General features: G+C 36.5%; 1 protein-coding gene across 1 annotated transcript in view; it reads right to left on the bottom strand.

The window, feature by feature from the left end:
- LOC108770533 (uncharacterized) overlaps positions 1 to 6,808 on the bottom strand; it is an 83,401-nt gene extending 76,593 nt beyond the window's left edge. The window contains exons 1-3 of the mRNA XM_018522167.1: positions 6,701 to 6,808; positions 5,245 to 5,433; positions 3,452 to 3,615 (exon numbers count right to left, since the gene is read on the bottom strand). Coding sequence (XP_018377669.1) covers positions 3,452 to 3,615; positions 5,245 to 5,433; positions 6,701 to 6,808 — 461 coding nt within the window. The remainder of the gene's footprint in view (positions 1 to 3,451; positions 3,616 to 5,244; positions 5,434 to 6,700) is intronic.
- Positions 6,809 to 14,438: the final 7,630 nt, after the last annotated feature.

The raw sequence follows: 14,438 nt of genomic DNA, 5'->3' as shown, positions 1-14,438 counted from the left end.
TGAAAGTCTTCGGTTGAAACGTTAAGCGTGAAAGACGACGCCTCGTCGGCTGTTCAATTTCTTTGCGGCCTGTCTTGTTACGATACTACGCAGTACATACTTTATAGCATCGCGATAAATTACCATGAAGTCGGTAATTATTTTTGCGTATATATGTGAGTAACGAAGACTGTGCTTGGTCCGTTGTAACTTGCTGAGTGTTGCGATAAAATTTATGAGCCTATTAAAAATTTCCGGCTAATGTTCTTCGGGACGCAGAAATTTTTTCAACCACATAATTTCTCAATGAATACGCAATAAAGACATAATACCGAGTTGATATTTATTATGTCCTTGATCATTGTTGTTCAATCATTTTCATATTGACTACATTAATAATTATGTTGTAAATGTCACGTGATAAAGAGAGCAACTAACGACCATATAAAATTAAATACAAATGATTTAATCACTTGTATTCTGTAATATAGAAATATAATATTATGTTAAGTATATTTTTAATTTCCTTAATACCTTATACTGAGTTTTGAAATTTTCGTTTAATTGATTGATTTATTTCTGTAATTGGAACTGTTTTTGTTTTATTATTTTCTATTTTAGGTCTGGATCTCCAGACCCTTCTAATTTAAGAGAATAATAGACAAGCACTTGGCACTTGAAAAATGCTATTTTCGATTCCTGTTATTTACAGCGACAGAACTCCAATTAAATTCGCAAAAAGCTTCGTTAAATTGATCGTTATTTCCAAGCAATTAATTTTATAGTCGCCGCAAATTAGTACTACACCTAGATTGGACAATAATTAATTGTATGTCAAACTTCGTACAATGGTAGATGTTTGACTTTATAAAATTTTTAAAACTTTATGTGTACACGGTAAAAAACATTATGTATTAATGTTGGAAACGGTCCATTCATGTTCCTGTTAACCGTGTTGAATTTTTCAATATATTTGAGTGTTAATTTAACATAACGTGATTATTTTAATATTTTGTGTTAAATTGATATTCAACATTTCTTAGTGTTAAAATGACACAATTTATGAGTAAGTGAACAAATAACACAAAAATAATGTATTTTAAAACGTAAATTTTACCTAAATGAAATACGTGTTAATTTAACATATATCATAAATGTTAATTATACTAAAAATATATGCTTTCAGCATTAACCTTTTTGTGATCATTTTTTTACACAAGATCCGTGTTGTTTTCTAACATATTCATCGTATATTAAATAAATACAAATATTTGGACCGTTTACGACATATGAAATGTGTTATATTCGACACAAATTTTCCAATAGTATAAAAGGTTATCACGTCTTAATTGACATTAAAAAAAACTGCTTTTTTTATAATCTCGAAAATCATTTATAATCCTGTAAATATCATTATTATTGATCCGTTTGATTTGCGGTAACTTGCGGTTTTCTCATGAGACAGACCAATAATATTAGATCGCGTTGTATCATTATGAAGCCGAGTCACAGTACCGAGTATGAGGATACGGTCCGTGGAGGTGTATTCATTCGCAAAAACGAGCGTGCTTATCGTGGCAGTGAGAGGAGAGAGCAATTTCACGAGTTCGGTACCGTGGTTATTCGCGCGTGCACGAAAACAGTCAATGGCCATAGTGCGATAATGGAATTTAATAATGCGATATGCGTCCTCTCTCTCTCTCTCTCTCTCTCTCTCTCTCTCTCTCTCTCTTTCTTTCTTTAATGTCTTGGTACTCTCTCCTCTTTCCTTTTCACCCTCATCGTCTTTCAGTTTCTCCTCCTCGCAAACGATGCGGCGCGGCACCCGTTGAGCAAGTGCATGAGCATGTCGGGCCAAGCGCGTTCAGTGGCTCGGTTCGCCGTTTAATTAGCCATTAAATATCAAGCAGCCGGCACGAGACTGCACGCAGATGGTATTTCGGATCAGTTAGAGCAGTTAGCAATGGGCAATTACGGATAATAAACAGACTGCGCGACTGCGGCAGCGTACGGCGCGCGTGGCGTGTTGTACGAATGGTCCGGAAAGCCGAGCTGCGTTTGTACGCTGCAGAGATGCATAAAAATCGAAATATCATAAAATATAATGGATTTCCGATGTCTGGAAAATTGATATGTTCTCTTTAGATTTTTGACACGAGAGTTAAGATCATCGTAAATTAATACGAAAATTTAAAGCTAAAATCCTAACACTATAAAAAAATTTAAAATTAAAAACGTATAAAATAAAAAAATGAATAGACTCTTCGAGAGAGAAGTATTTATTTCGCGTTGACAACCCAATTTTAGATCGACCGTGTTTTGAATCTGATATATCCGTATATGTCATATTTCTTCGTACAAAACGAATATTGAGCGCGCCACAAAAATACTGCGCTTCATGAACATGGAAATTCGGTATCGAGAATACATTCGTGATAATCATTTTGCATTCGTTTCAAGGTAGATTAATTAATCGGCACGCCCAAAATATCGAACCAACTGGATAAACCATTAGCATTAATATTTCATTATTCCCTCGCCCTATACGGGTGTTATCCGACTATCCAGATTGAACTCAGTTAAATAAAATCGTCCTACTATTTCAAGCTTTCTCGAATTTGCTCTATTCGAAATGAATGTGTTTGATGTCGAACATTACTGATCGCGATTTGAGAGAGTGATCGATTGCGCCGCGTTGGGTTGCTCTTATCGTAACAAGTCTAGCGTTCAAGTGAAATAGCAACCATTACAATTTTGCAGTAGTCATATACCTCTCGTTTACAATTAATTAGAACATTTAATAACGAGAAGCTAAATTACGTATTTAGAATAAGTGATTAATATGTAATAGTATTACGATTATTATATTATGTATATCTAATAAATAATAGAATAATTAGAATAATTAGATAGAGAATCAAATATTACAATCTTCATTTTAGAAATTTAAAATGTAAATCTTCTCTCTAATTAACTTTAATTTATTTTACTGAGCGACATGCTTTCATATAAACATTGTATTACTTTTCTTGCAATCGTGTTCGTTTATTTTTATTTTATAATTAATTAGAACATTTAATAACGAGAAACTAAATTATGTATTTAGAATAAGTGATTAATATGTAATAGTATTATGATTATTATATTATATATATCTAATAAATAATAGAACAATTAGAATAATTAGATAGAGAATCAAATATTACAATCTTCATTTTAGAAATTTAAAATGTAAATCTCCTCTTTAATTAACTTTAATTTTTTTTACTGACATGCCTCCATATAAACATTGCATTATTTTTCTTGCAATCGTGTTCATTCATTTTTATTTTACGCTTTACACGCTAATGAGCAGAATTGCTTTTAACATAATTTACATATTACCATTCACTTGGGCGAGACCATATTTACGGATAAGTCGTTGATATACCTACATATATAAAACACGCACACATATATTAGACAGTCTTACCTTTGATAGGTTGCCTGAGGTCCACCCGGTGTCATGGCGGTAGTTGTGTTTTGTGTTGCGAGTGCGAGCTTCTGCTGTCGATGTTGGAGCATCTGCCGGCTGAAGACCCCGTATCCGAAGCCATAGATTTCGTCCTCCTCCTTGTCGCTGAGGCAGCTCGAGGGCTGCACAAAAATGGAGATCGTTCGCTCTTTTCCTCTATCTATAGAGGCGGTGGGTTTTGCTTGCGAAGCAGTACTGGCTACTACTTATGTTGTAAACGGAAGAAGACGGGGACGGTATTAAGAACTCGTTATACAAAAGTAGTGTTGTGCTGCAGAATTTTATGAGGAAAAAGATGACATAATCGAACGTGAAAAATCGAACGTCAGTCTAATCAATGTTGAAAAAGAAACGACAAATTTAAAGATGTAAATCTAATTATGTAGAATGCTTTCCAATTAATTATAAATCTGTATCCAATTTCAAATTGTAAAAAGTAATCATTATTGTCGATTACAAGATTGTGAAGAGTTCCAAGCAAATAATAAAAATATATATAAATAATAAATATGTGTGTAAAGAAATTTTTACGTATTAGGTATATTTTCCATTTAATTTTATACAAAATTTATATTAGAATTTTTAATTTAAGGTCTACTAAAATACTTATGATGTAATAACTTCATACACAAATTAAAAAGATAATTTAATTAAATTTTTTATAACGAGTAAAGTCGACATAAAATTTTGTATTACCGTTACACAAAATTCGCTACAAATATTTATAAAGAAAAGTATATAACATATAATTATATAATATTCATAAATTTATCCATTGTGCCATGTACACATTTTTTTAAAGTTAACTTTTTCTATTTTAAATATTCACGAGATCGTTGTATTTAATTTAAAAAATATTAAAAAATTTTTTTGTAATAACCAATCGTGCTTAATCAAAACGATATGATATTCTGAAAAGAATAACTTTTATATTAATTTTTCAAATCGACACATCATTGATCTTCGAAGCAATCTGACCTTAATAGTCAATCGATTGCTTGCGTTTGAAAACTCGATTAGCCGCGGGGAGAAAGACTGAGTAACGAACAATAACCGATTTAAGCTGGGATCGATAGGGTCTACATGGTTAATCGCCTTAAAGCACTTTGGAAAGTTACTCATGGAAGAGCCACGAGCCCACAAACGCAAAGTGTTTGAACTTCCTTCCGTGAAAGATTTCCCGTCAAGTCTCTCTTTTGCTAAACATATCGTTCAAATGTGTATGAAAGACAGAGATACAAATCAGCATATTAAAAAAATATTTACTGAACCAACACAATTATATTTCGTCTAACAATTTTTCATTATAAGGCTTAGGCACTACTACTTGTTACCAATTATTACAAAATTATTTATTATCTTAGATACGTATTTATGCGTATATATATCGTTGCGAAGATTGTTGAAATACAATTTTAGTCTTATGAATACGTTCGTATTTCATCGATTGCTTGGTAAATACGCGATTGCCTGCGTCTGACAATTTTCTTCGTGATAAAATTGTCCCCGCCCATCAGAAAAAGAGACAAATGCTCGTATCGAATCAACTGGACGTGTTCTTCTTGCGAGTTCTGTCCCTTCAAAAGCAATTTGGCCAAGTGTCAGGGGAGTAGAGTAATAAGAAGAAATCGCGGCGATAGACAAGCTACTATATGTCACCCTATAACCGCATTATGCCATCCGCGGAAGTAATAAAAGAAGAGAACGCCCGGGAAGGGGCAAATAAAAGCGAATATGAGGGATTTGCTCACCGAGTATTTTCCGGGCACGTAAATGGGCTGTGAATGACTGGTGGTGAGCTGGGTGTTGGGCATTCGTGCGGAAGCGTTTGTTTCTCGCCGGCGTAGCTCCTCGAGCGGCTCAAGAACATCCCCGTAATGCGTCCTGAAGAGATCTGCATATCTTGAGGCGAGCCCTTCCAGATACCCCCTCTCGCCCTCCTGTAACACACAATATCAAAATAATTAGAAATCGTCGAAAAAAATTCTACAAATGAAAATGCTTGTGTACATAAGCATATCCACGATTTTCACATGTAATGTAAAATAATGGATACATAATATGATTTCGTATTAACTAAATCTGTGAAAGATTTCCATAACCGATAGTTGTTAAAAATTAATCGTTGACCTCAACTTTTTTAACAGCTCGCTATAATTCGACAATAACTGAATAATAAACACACTTTATTGTTATATTGCAATGTCAAAAACTATTTGCGTGTGCTCAAGTAGATTTGTGTAAAATGCGTCATAATTTTCTCATCAGTTGATAAATTAATAAACGATTGTAAATTTTTTAATGCAATCGTCATAAGATCAATTCATATTGGAAATGTGGAACGCATTTAGATTAATTATTGAGCTATTTATTAATGAAGCCTGACAAAAGCACAGAATTATCCTATATATTGCAAATAATAATGAATAACGGACGTGTTATCTGAATAAATGGGATAACTTTTTGAAATAATCAAATATACATTGTCACAATCGTAATATGTGTAAATGGCAATAGATTTTATTTTTACTACATAAATATTGATTTTTTTTTTAGTATAGGTACATGCAATATATTAAATATTAGATCTGTTTTCTTTTGGCAGATGATTCGCATATATTTTATATATGCACAATTTAAAATAAAAAAAAAAACATTTAAAAAATACCATAAGTAAAAATACAAGAAATTAAAGACAGCATTGTATTTTTATACGACATAGTTTTTAATATTGACGATGTTACATTAAAGATCAACTTCTAATCAAAGTGAACTGATATTCTCAAGAAACCGTCTTCGCGCATAAAAAATGTGTGTATACACATTCGCCCTGTTTTCCCGAATTGAGCCAGGTACAATAGTGTATGATTCAACGAGGTAAACGCATGGGCGGACGTAAGGGGAAGAGAAACGTCTAGGAATGGACGTACGGTCCAGGAGAGAAGCGGACAACGGGAAGTGGATAGAAGAAAGTCGAGGATAAGGATCGGCGTACGAAGGTTGGTGTCACATTAATATTTCAGGATTCCACTTCCGCCGACTCTTGATTCGACTCTCTGCTCGTAGTAACCGTGGAAGGGCTGTGTCCCTTTTATGGCCACGAGGAGGAAGTGGAGGCGGAATAGAGAGGAGCGAGGAGTTGGTGGGCGTAGGGAGGATCGTGAAACGGGAACGCTTTGTCTGGCGCGAATCGCCTCCTATTTACACTTTAAGCGGCCTCCATCCATCCTCCACATCCGCCGCTGCCGCCGCTGCCGCCGCCACCGCTGCCGTCTCTCCGCTAGGTGCCGGCAAGCGATATTCCACGGCTACCATCGTGGTCGTCTCTCTCTCGGATTTAAATCCCATTTGTAAATATTTCCTTCGCGGCTGTGAGTGAATTACGTGGGAATTATGCCCGACGCGAAGAAGCGGTTCATCTTCCGCGCGCGCCCGCTCCAATTTCGCGAAAGGCGCGCCGACAGGTTTCACGCAGACTTCGCGACAAAGTGCGCTACACGTTTAATTTCTCGATGGTAAGACGGCAAAATAAAGAAGATGTCTCTCTTCTCTCTAAATTTTTTGGAGTAAAATTTTCACTCTAATCCTGGAGTCACTGACCAGTTTACTCTACGTGGAGGAAGTATTCACTTTAATAGAGTGAATTCTTTCACACTAAGACAAAAAGTGAAAAGTTTCACTCTTATTTTTAAAGTGAAATTGTTAATGCTCTAAACTTCACTCCAACTTAAAGTGCAGAAATCTCGCCAAATCACGCCTAACGCCTTCTCAGTTCATGTTCTCGTACAAGTGCCGTTTACAATTGCCAATTATTAACTATGTTTAGTTGTTTTGAGTGTATGAATAACGTCAAGTGTTTGACGCAGGAATGAATCTATCAGAGGAAAGCTTGTTTATACATTTGTACCTACATAAAATAGAAATCAAAAGGATACGAACAGAGGTTGAGGTATTTCGTATAGGTATTTTAGGATAATAAAAGAAATTAATTTCTACTGAAAACGTTAACAAAATGTAATAAATCGAAATTCATGTCTTCAATCTTTAATATGTTTGTACTTCTGTACAGACAAAGTACTTAGAGATTTTAAGACTTATGCCCAATTTCTTCACTTCCAGATAAGTTGTGGATAACCTTATCCAGGAGATATCTCCATTACATTATTCTGGGACATATCTCTTGGATAAAGTTATCTAGAGGTGAAGCTGGTGAAGAAATTGGGCATTAGTCAAAAAATGCCTGCGACTTTATGATTAATTTACAAAACATCCTCTCTCCGAGAAAATTCACTCTTTTTAAAATTGAAGAATAAATCCAAATGAAGAGTGAACAATTTCACTCTTTTGAAAAATGAAATTTCGCTCCACTTCGATTGGCGGTATTTTTATGAATATTTAGAGTGACTTTTCACTCCAAAAAAGTGAGATTTCACTCCAAGAAATTTAGAGAGTTGCATGCAACGTATAACGGAATGTAAGATGTATATTGTACACGATACAAAAACTATTTTTTATTGATAATACTAAGCAAGCGAGTGATAAAACAGCTATGTAAATCGTTTTTTACGATTGTGCACAATTGTGTCTTACTAAAATCGGCCTCGGTAGTCTAAAGGCTTATAGGACGCTCGCACGGAATGCAAGAGATCCGGGTTCGACTTCCGGTCGAGGTAATATTTTTCGCAATAAGAATTAATTATTTATAGATTTTTATATGTCATTCAACATTATTAAGATCGTTTCAAAGATGCGAATAAGCATCAAAAATTTATTAAATTGCTAGTCAATTTAATTCGTGATATTAATGCGATAGATTAATAGCGTTTCATGACCGAAGAATAATTTCGGCGCGCAATTCTGGGAACTACACACGTAGTATATAAATTCACATAAGAATCATACAAGCATTAAGATCCAGCTAGACCGTTTAAGGCTTTGATTTCTATAGTTTGTGTTATCACATATACGGTCCTATAATATATTATATTGTTTAATAAAATCGGTTCATCGAGTTATCAATCAGCAGGACACTTTAGCGATTTTATTTCACACATAATTTGTCATAATAATTTACGTTTTTTAGAACGCGACTCACGGTGAAATAGAATACAATGCAAAAATAGAAAATGTAAACGAATAAGGCATGCGCGTGACTAATCCTCTGGGATATGTGACGTACGACATACATTTCAACAATTCGGTAGCCGTTTCGTAAAATTATATTGCAACTGTTGTCAGATATGCGGCTCCATTCCGCTAAAAGAATTCACGACGCGCTCGACATTACATTGTCTAGTATTAGTAGAGTAAATTGCACGAAAAAATATATAGAAAATTCCGTACTAAAATTATACGTATTACATGCATATATAAGTAACTAAAATAAAATCCAACCTGTATTCAAATAAAGGGAAATAAAAGCTCGAATATAATAGGCGAATTATATCTTTTTTTTTATGACAACCGACAATTTAATTGAATCACTAAAAAGCTCGCTTTACGTTTGACATCTATAATTTGCGTCAGATTTCAAAATAGAATTGTGTTCGTAATTTTATATATTCTACACTCTAAATTTCTTACAGTGAAATCTCACTCCAAGAAAGTGAAAATTTCACTTCTTAAAACAGAATGACAATTTTTACTCTTTTTAAAGTGAATTTTTACTTCAAAGGAGTAAAACCTCTTTTTTTTAATGAGATTTTACTCTAAAAAGAGTGAAGATCGTAATTTTTTTTTCAAAAAGTGAAATATTTTCACTTTTTTTCAAGGGTGGTTGCATTTTCACTCTCTTGGAGTGAGATTTCACTGCAAGAAATTTAGAGTGTATATTCTGATTAGTATTTCATTATAATATACCTATATTTCATACGATGTATTCTTATTCTTCAAATGCTTTTCCTATACAAAATCATGAACAATTCTACTCTGAATTCTGATATAAGTTACTACCTAAAATACCTAAAGTAGGTATTATATTGTGTCTGTTGCATAAAAGGTGCAATTTTGTGCAACGAAGGAAAGCTGGCTTTTCACCCCTCACTTCGACCACAATCAAAGCAGTGTTCAGAAGCTGTTCGCTCTTCTGTTTCTTTTTCATGGAGCGTATCTTCGCTGGCATTAAATTTAACGAATACACTTGTTTATTTTCGCTAACTTTTAATTCATTTTAATAAAAATGGATTAGAAAAATGAGAATATATCGAGTATGTAAAAGAATATACCCGTATAGAAGATTTTAATAGGCTAACACAATCAAAAATTGGTTGCTGCAATCAATTAAAAATGCTGTGCCATATTCAGCTCTAAATCTTTTCTTCCAGTGTATGAAATCCATCATATATATCGATTATATGTATATATAAAGAGTTCAATTATGTATAACTATATACATGAAACACCCTAATATTTCCTTTAATGCTGTCACAAATAATAAATCGACTTAAAATCTATTTTACACCATTCGAATCTGTAGCAAACGCGTGTGACACGTAATACGCATCGGTGCGCCGGATATTCAATGAATCGATAGGAATAGAGTCATCAATTGCAAAACGTCAAACGTCAAGATTTTCATTACGATATAATCTATTCCGACGAAGGTTCTACCTCGGGGAGAGTTAGAGAAGACATTAAGGTGAGTGTCGAAGACGCGCGAAGGATGAAACGAACGGAACGAGTCATCGTTCCGCTATCCGCCCCTCTTCTTTTCCCATCCCTTCACGTGCCCGTTTCTCTCGCCCTTTTATCGATAATCCGCGAGTATTAATTAGAATTCCAATCTTCCGATTTAATACGATGTTCCCCCGCCGCTCCAACACTTTCCTCCGCCGTTCCAGGCCTCTTCCTTCCACTTCCTCTTTCTCCTTTTCCATCCGGGCTTCTGCCCGTCATTTCCCTCCGAGGGGCTTAACGGTCAAACTGAAACTTTCAAATTGAGAGCGCATAAAGCGAACGAATTTTGCACGCGCGGGCACGACTCTTTGGAACTTTATCGCGTCGTAAATTAAAATTTCATCCATGAACGGATAATTGAGGAGTGATTAAAGCGTTCATTTTGCCAAGCTGCTTGGCGAAATGTCTGTAGAAATGTCCTTGTGGTTGGCTCCTATCTCGATTCGTTTTGATATCTCATCAAAACGAACCTTTGCAATTACTATGTTTGTGCTTCGATAATATAATTTCAAGCAGCTTACGTTTCTTTCTTACTATGATCAATCTTTTTTAGCACAAGTTATTAACAAATAATATATATTTATCCATATTTTTTATAATTAAAAAAAAAATTAATAAATTTCGAGGAGATTGAATTCCCAAATCTTCTCCTGGAAATGCTCATGATATAACGAGAACGCAATTCCTTTTGATTATTCTATGATTTTTCGCCGTGTCCTAATTCTTCAATTCTTCGGAAAAAAAAATATATGCCCGGCGCCATGCCATATAATTGGATAACAGCGAATTACCGCGGAAAACATAATTGCACCGGTGGTCCGCGCCATCTTTAACGAGCGGCGGGTTTCAGCGATTAACCGGGTTTTACAAGGGACAACAAGATTTCTTCTGAACGGCAAAAAAGATTGGTGCACAGGTTCTTCCGCGCGAGCTAAGTACCTGTGCCATGGTAAAAGTTAATTCTCCGTGCTAGCATTCTATCGTGTTACCATTCTGGCAGAACCATTTCATTCTAACGAGACAGCGGTATACAACATTAGCTACCTGGTTCGAGTCGACGCTTTGGACGGACATCCGACGAACAACCCAGCAACGACCGCCCTCTCAGTAGCTCGATAACAAGGCGCGCACTGTAATTATGTTTCGTCTCCTCCCCATCATAGATTTTCCGTGAGACTACACGACACACATTGCTATTTGAGGAACACCGTTCCTTTGACCGAGAAAATTTTATGGATAATAGAGACACTTTCTCAGCATGACAAACGACGCCTCTCCATTATTATGACATACATACCACACACACACACACACACACACACACATATACTGAGAAAAATTTCCGGGCTTTATCCGTTCAAAAAGTAACAGATATTTCCGATTGATTTTGATCGGATTTATAAGACTATCCGATCAAATTTTAGGACTATCTGATTAAATTTACCGGATAGTCCTATGAATCCGATAAATTTGATCGAATAGTCCTAAAATTTGATCGGATAGTCTTATAAATCCAATCAAAATCAATCGGAAATATCTGTTTGTTACTTTTTGAACGGACATTTTTCTCAGTGTATGTGTATATATATATATATATATATGCCTTATCGTCCATCAAGTTTTTGTTAAAATAGATCTTCATTAACCGTCGCGTAAAGCGGAATGAAAAAAATCGCGTAGAGAAAAAGACAAAAAGTAAATAAATGAATGAGTGCTCTAATGCGTCCCGGACGAGCATTTACGCAATGCATTCCGTAATTCAGTGTGACTGCTATCGCATATTTCCGTGCTAAAATTTTCCGCGGAATATCGTTCGCGCTATTCTATATTACTCGGAAAATGAACGAATCGAAAAATGACTGCACTTTTGTAGCACAGTGCAGTCAGCATAGAAACGGACTTTTCTACGTGAAATATTATCTCACTTGCAGAAAGGATTACGCTATACTGACAAGTAAGCTGCTCAGAGTTGACGGGTCGATAATGTTCTGAATTCTTCGTTGCACTTTTCGAGACTCGTTTTTCAGAGATCACAGAAAAATCGAGCGAAAGGGATCGGAAGGGAAGAACTCGGGAGAATAAAATGTACTTCTGCCCTATTTATCTATCGTTCACTTCCGCTCGCGGCAAAGTTGGCAATTCCTTCGGTTAACTTTCGTATCGACTCTTCTTTCCTCACTCGTACTGTCGGAATTCAAAGTGGTCAGCGAGGCGCGCGTGATCCGCCTCGCTCAAGAAGATAAAGCTCCGCGAAGCCGCTAGTCGTTAAGAAGTGAGGGAGTGGATCGAAAAATCAAGCGCGTCCGTCGGTTCTCATATTTCCTTTGAAGTAGGCAAACCCACTTTCAGAGTGTTAACATTGCCGAGCGCGGCACAACTTTCCGGAAAATTATTTTACTCCGGGCGAAGGCAATCCCTATTGACTCGCCTGCGATCGCTTCGACGAGGTTGTGCGGGATGAGAACGAGAGCGAGAGGATGAAGAGACGGCCGGGAGGAGAACGAGGGAAGAAGCAGTAGAGGAAGGGAAGAAATGGTCGAGCTGAGATAGAAGAGTGGAAGAAAATTGAAAAGTCAAGAAGCCCTTCCTCCCTCACCCCGCCGACATGCTCGAGTTTAACCGCGTACTGCAAGACGAGCTTTACTCTCTTTACTTCTTTTTATATCGGTCTATTTATCCATCTATACCTTTTCAGTTTTCTTTCCCTTTCTACTTCTCTCCATTTCTCGATGACTCATCTTCTTCTTTTTCTTTCGTGGACTCTGCTCTTTTACATCTCATTTTGTTCAACCAGTACGTCGTCGTCACGGGCACGCTTTTCATTCGTCGAGTCGAGGAAGTTCATCGACGGTTGCCTACCGACGTAATTGCAAACGAAATGTCGTGTAATAATTTCACAGTATATTTCCCGATGGAAATTATACTCATCTCGGAAGCACCTGTTTTAATGTCCTTCCAGATTAAATGCGGTAGTACAAGGATCTTCAAGCGCGAAGTATTCGATAAAATAAAGCGTTCACCCAGTCACGTCGTGTGCTCGGTGGCTATCCGATCTGTTTTCGCGGCGGAATGGCATCCGTGAGCCATTCGCCGGAAATGAACCATCTCTCGTAGAGACGCATATCGATTTCGCATACGAACGGCGGCGCTTCTCGCCCGCTTGAAATCCGAGGCGCGAAGTAGATGGCGGTTTTACGATAATTGGGCGGCCTGTGGGGCCACTCCACCGCTTCTGCTGGCGTGATAGAGGACGGAATTATTTTCGGGTGGTCCCTCCAACGGGCGTTGCACCCGCCATTAGCGGAGGCAGAGCAGCACCCCGACGTATTCATTTCCTCACCCTCATTATTTACATATACTTCATTTACTCGCTTTCCCATCCCACCGACGCGCCAGCTCGCCATCGACGAAATGTAATCCGCGAAAAGCCAGGCGGGTACGGCAATCATGATCTTCTCGCACCAGACGTTCCCCGGATTCATTCTCGATCGAGGACCTCGGTTGATAGCGAAGAGCGAAATCACGTACTTATTGTTTTCGATCGATCGGATACGGTTAAAAGCGGCGCGTCGGAAGATAGACTCGCTCGTTAAAAACGCATCGCTTATCGAGGGGGGACAGAAATCCTGAAAGGCTATTACTTCGTACACTGTTAATGCACGTTCCACTCACATTTCTTCTTTCCATATTTTTTGCATGTTTCCGATGATATATGTATTTTTTTTTATAAGATGACTTACAAATGTGGGTATAAATATGGTTTTCATTTCAATATTGTAAATGTACTAACGGCGCTATGTAAAAACAATAATAAATATTTAATTAATCAGCAAAAACTCAATTCATTGGATTGAACGTGACTGTAATCATTGAGCAATTATTTGTAAAAAATTAATTAATACTGATAAAATCGAAAATTGTAATAATATACTTCATTGCTCGTTCATTGTACATTGCTCGTAATTGTATAATGTAAATAGAAAAAGCAAAGTAAAACGGATGATATATTGCTAAGAAAGATCGTAAAAAGGAAGTTTTCCAAATGAACTATATATAAAATAATAGAAACAGTTTTTAATACAAATAGAGTGTTTTAGATTGAGACTGTTGGCTTCTCTCTCTCTCTCTCTCTCGATAGAGCAAGTATTTCACGTAGTTTCGGTACCGCAAGGAGGCGAAGGCGAAGAAGAAAACGGAATGACGGTAGGATAGACGCTAAGAGGCAAAGGTCGACGAGTAATGCGCAGCAGACTGGTCCACGAGTGGCGTG

This window comes from Trachymyrmex cornetzi, unplaced genomic scaffold (assembly GCF_001594075.2).
Source record: "Trachymyrmex cornetzi isolate Tcor2-1 unplaced genomic scaffold, Tcor1.1 scaffold129, whole genome shotgun sequence".
Lineage (NCBI taxonomy): Eukaryota > Metazoa > Arthropoda > Insecta > Hymenoptera > Formicidae > Trachymyrmex > Trachymyrmex cornetzi.
The sequence above is the reverse complement of the archived record's forward strand: the minus strand, read 5'-3'. Positions and strand labels throughout refer to the sequence as shown.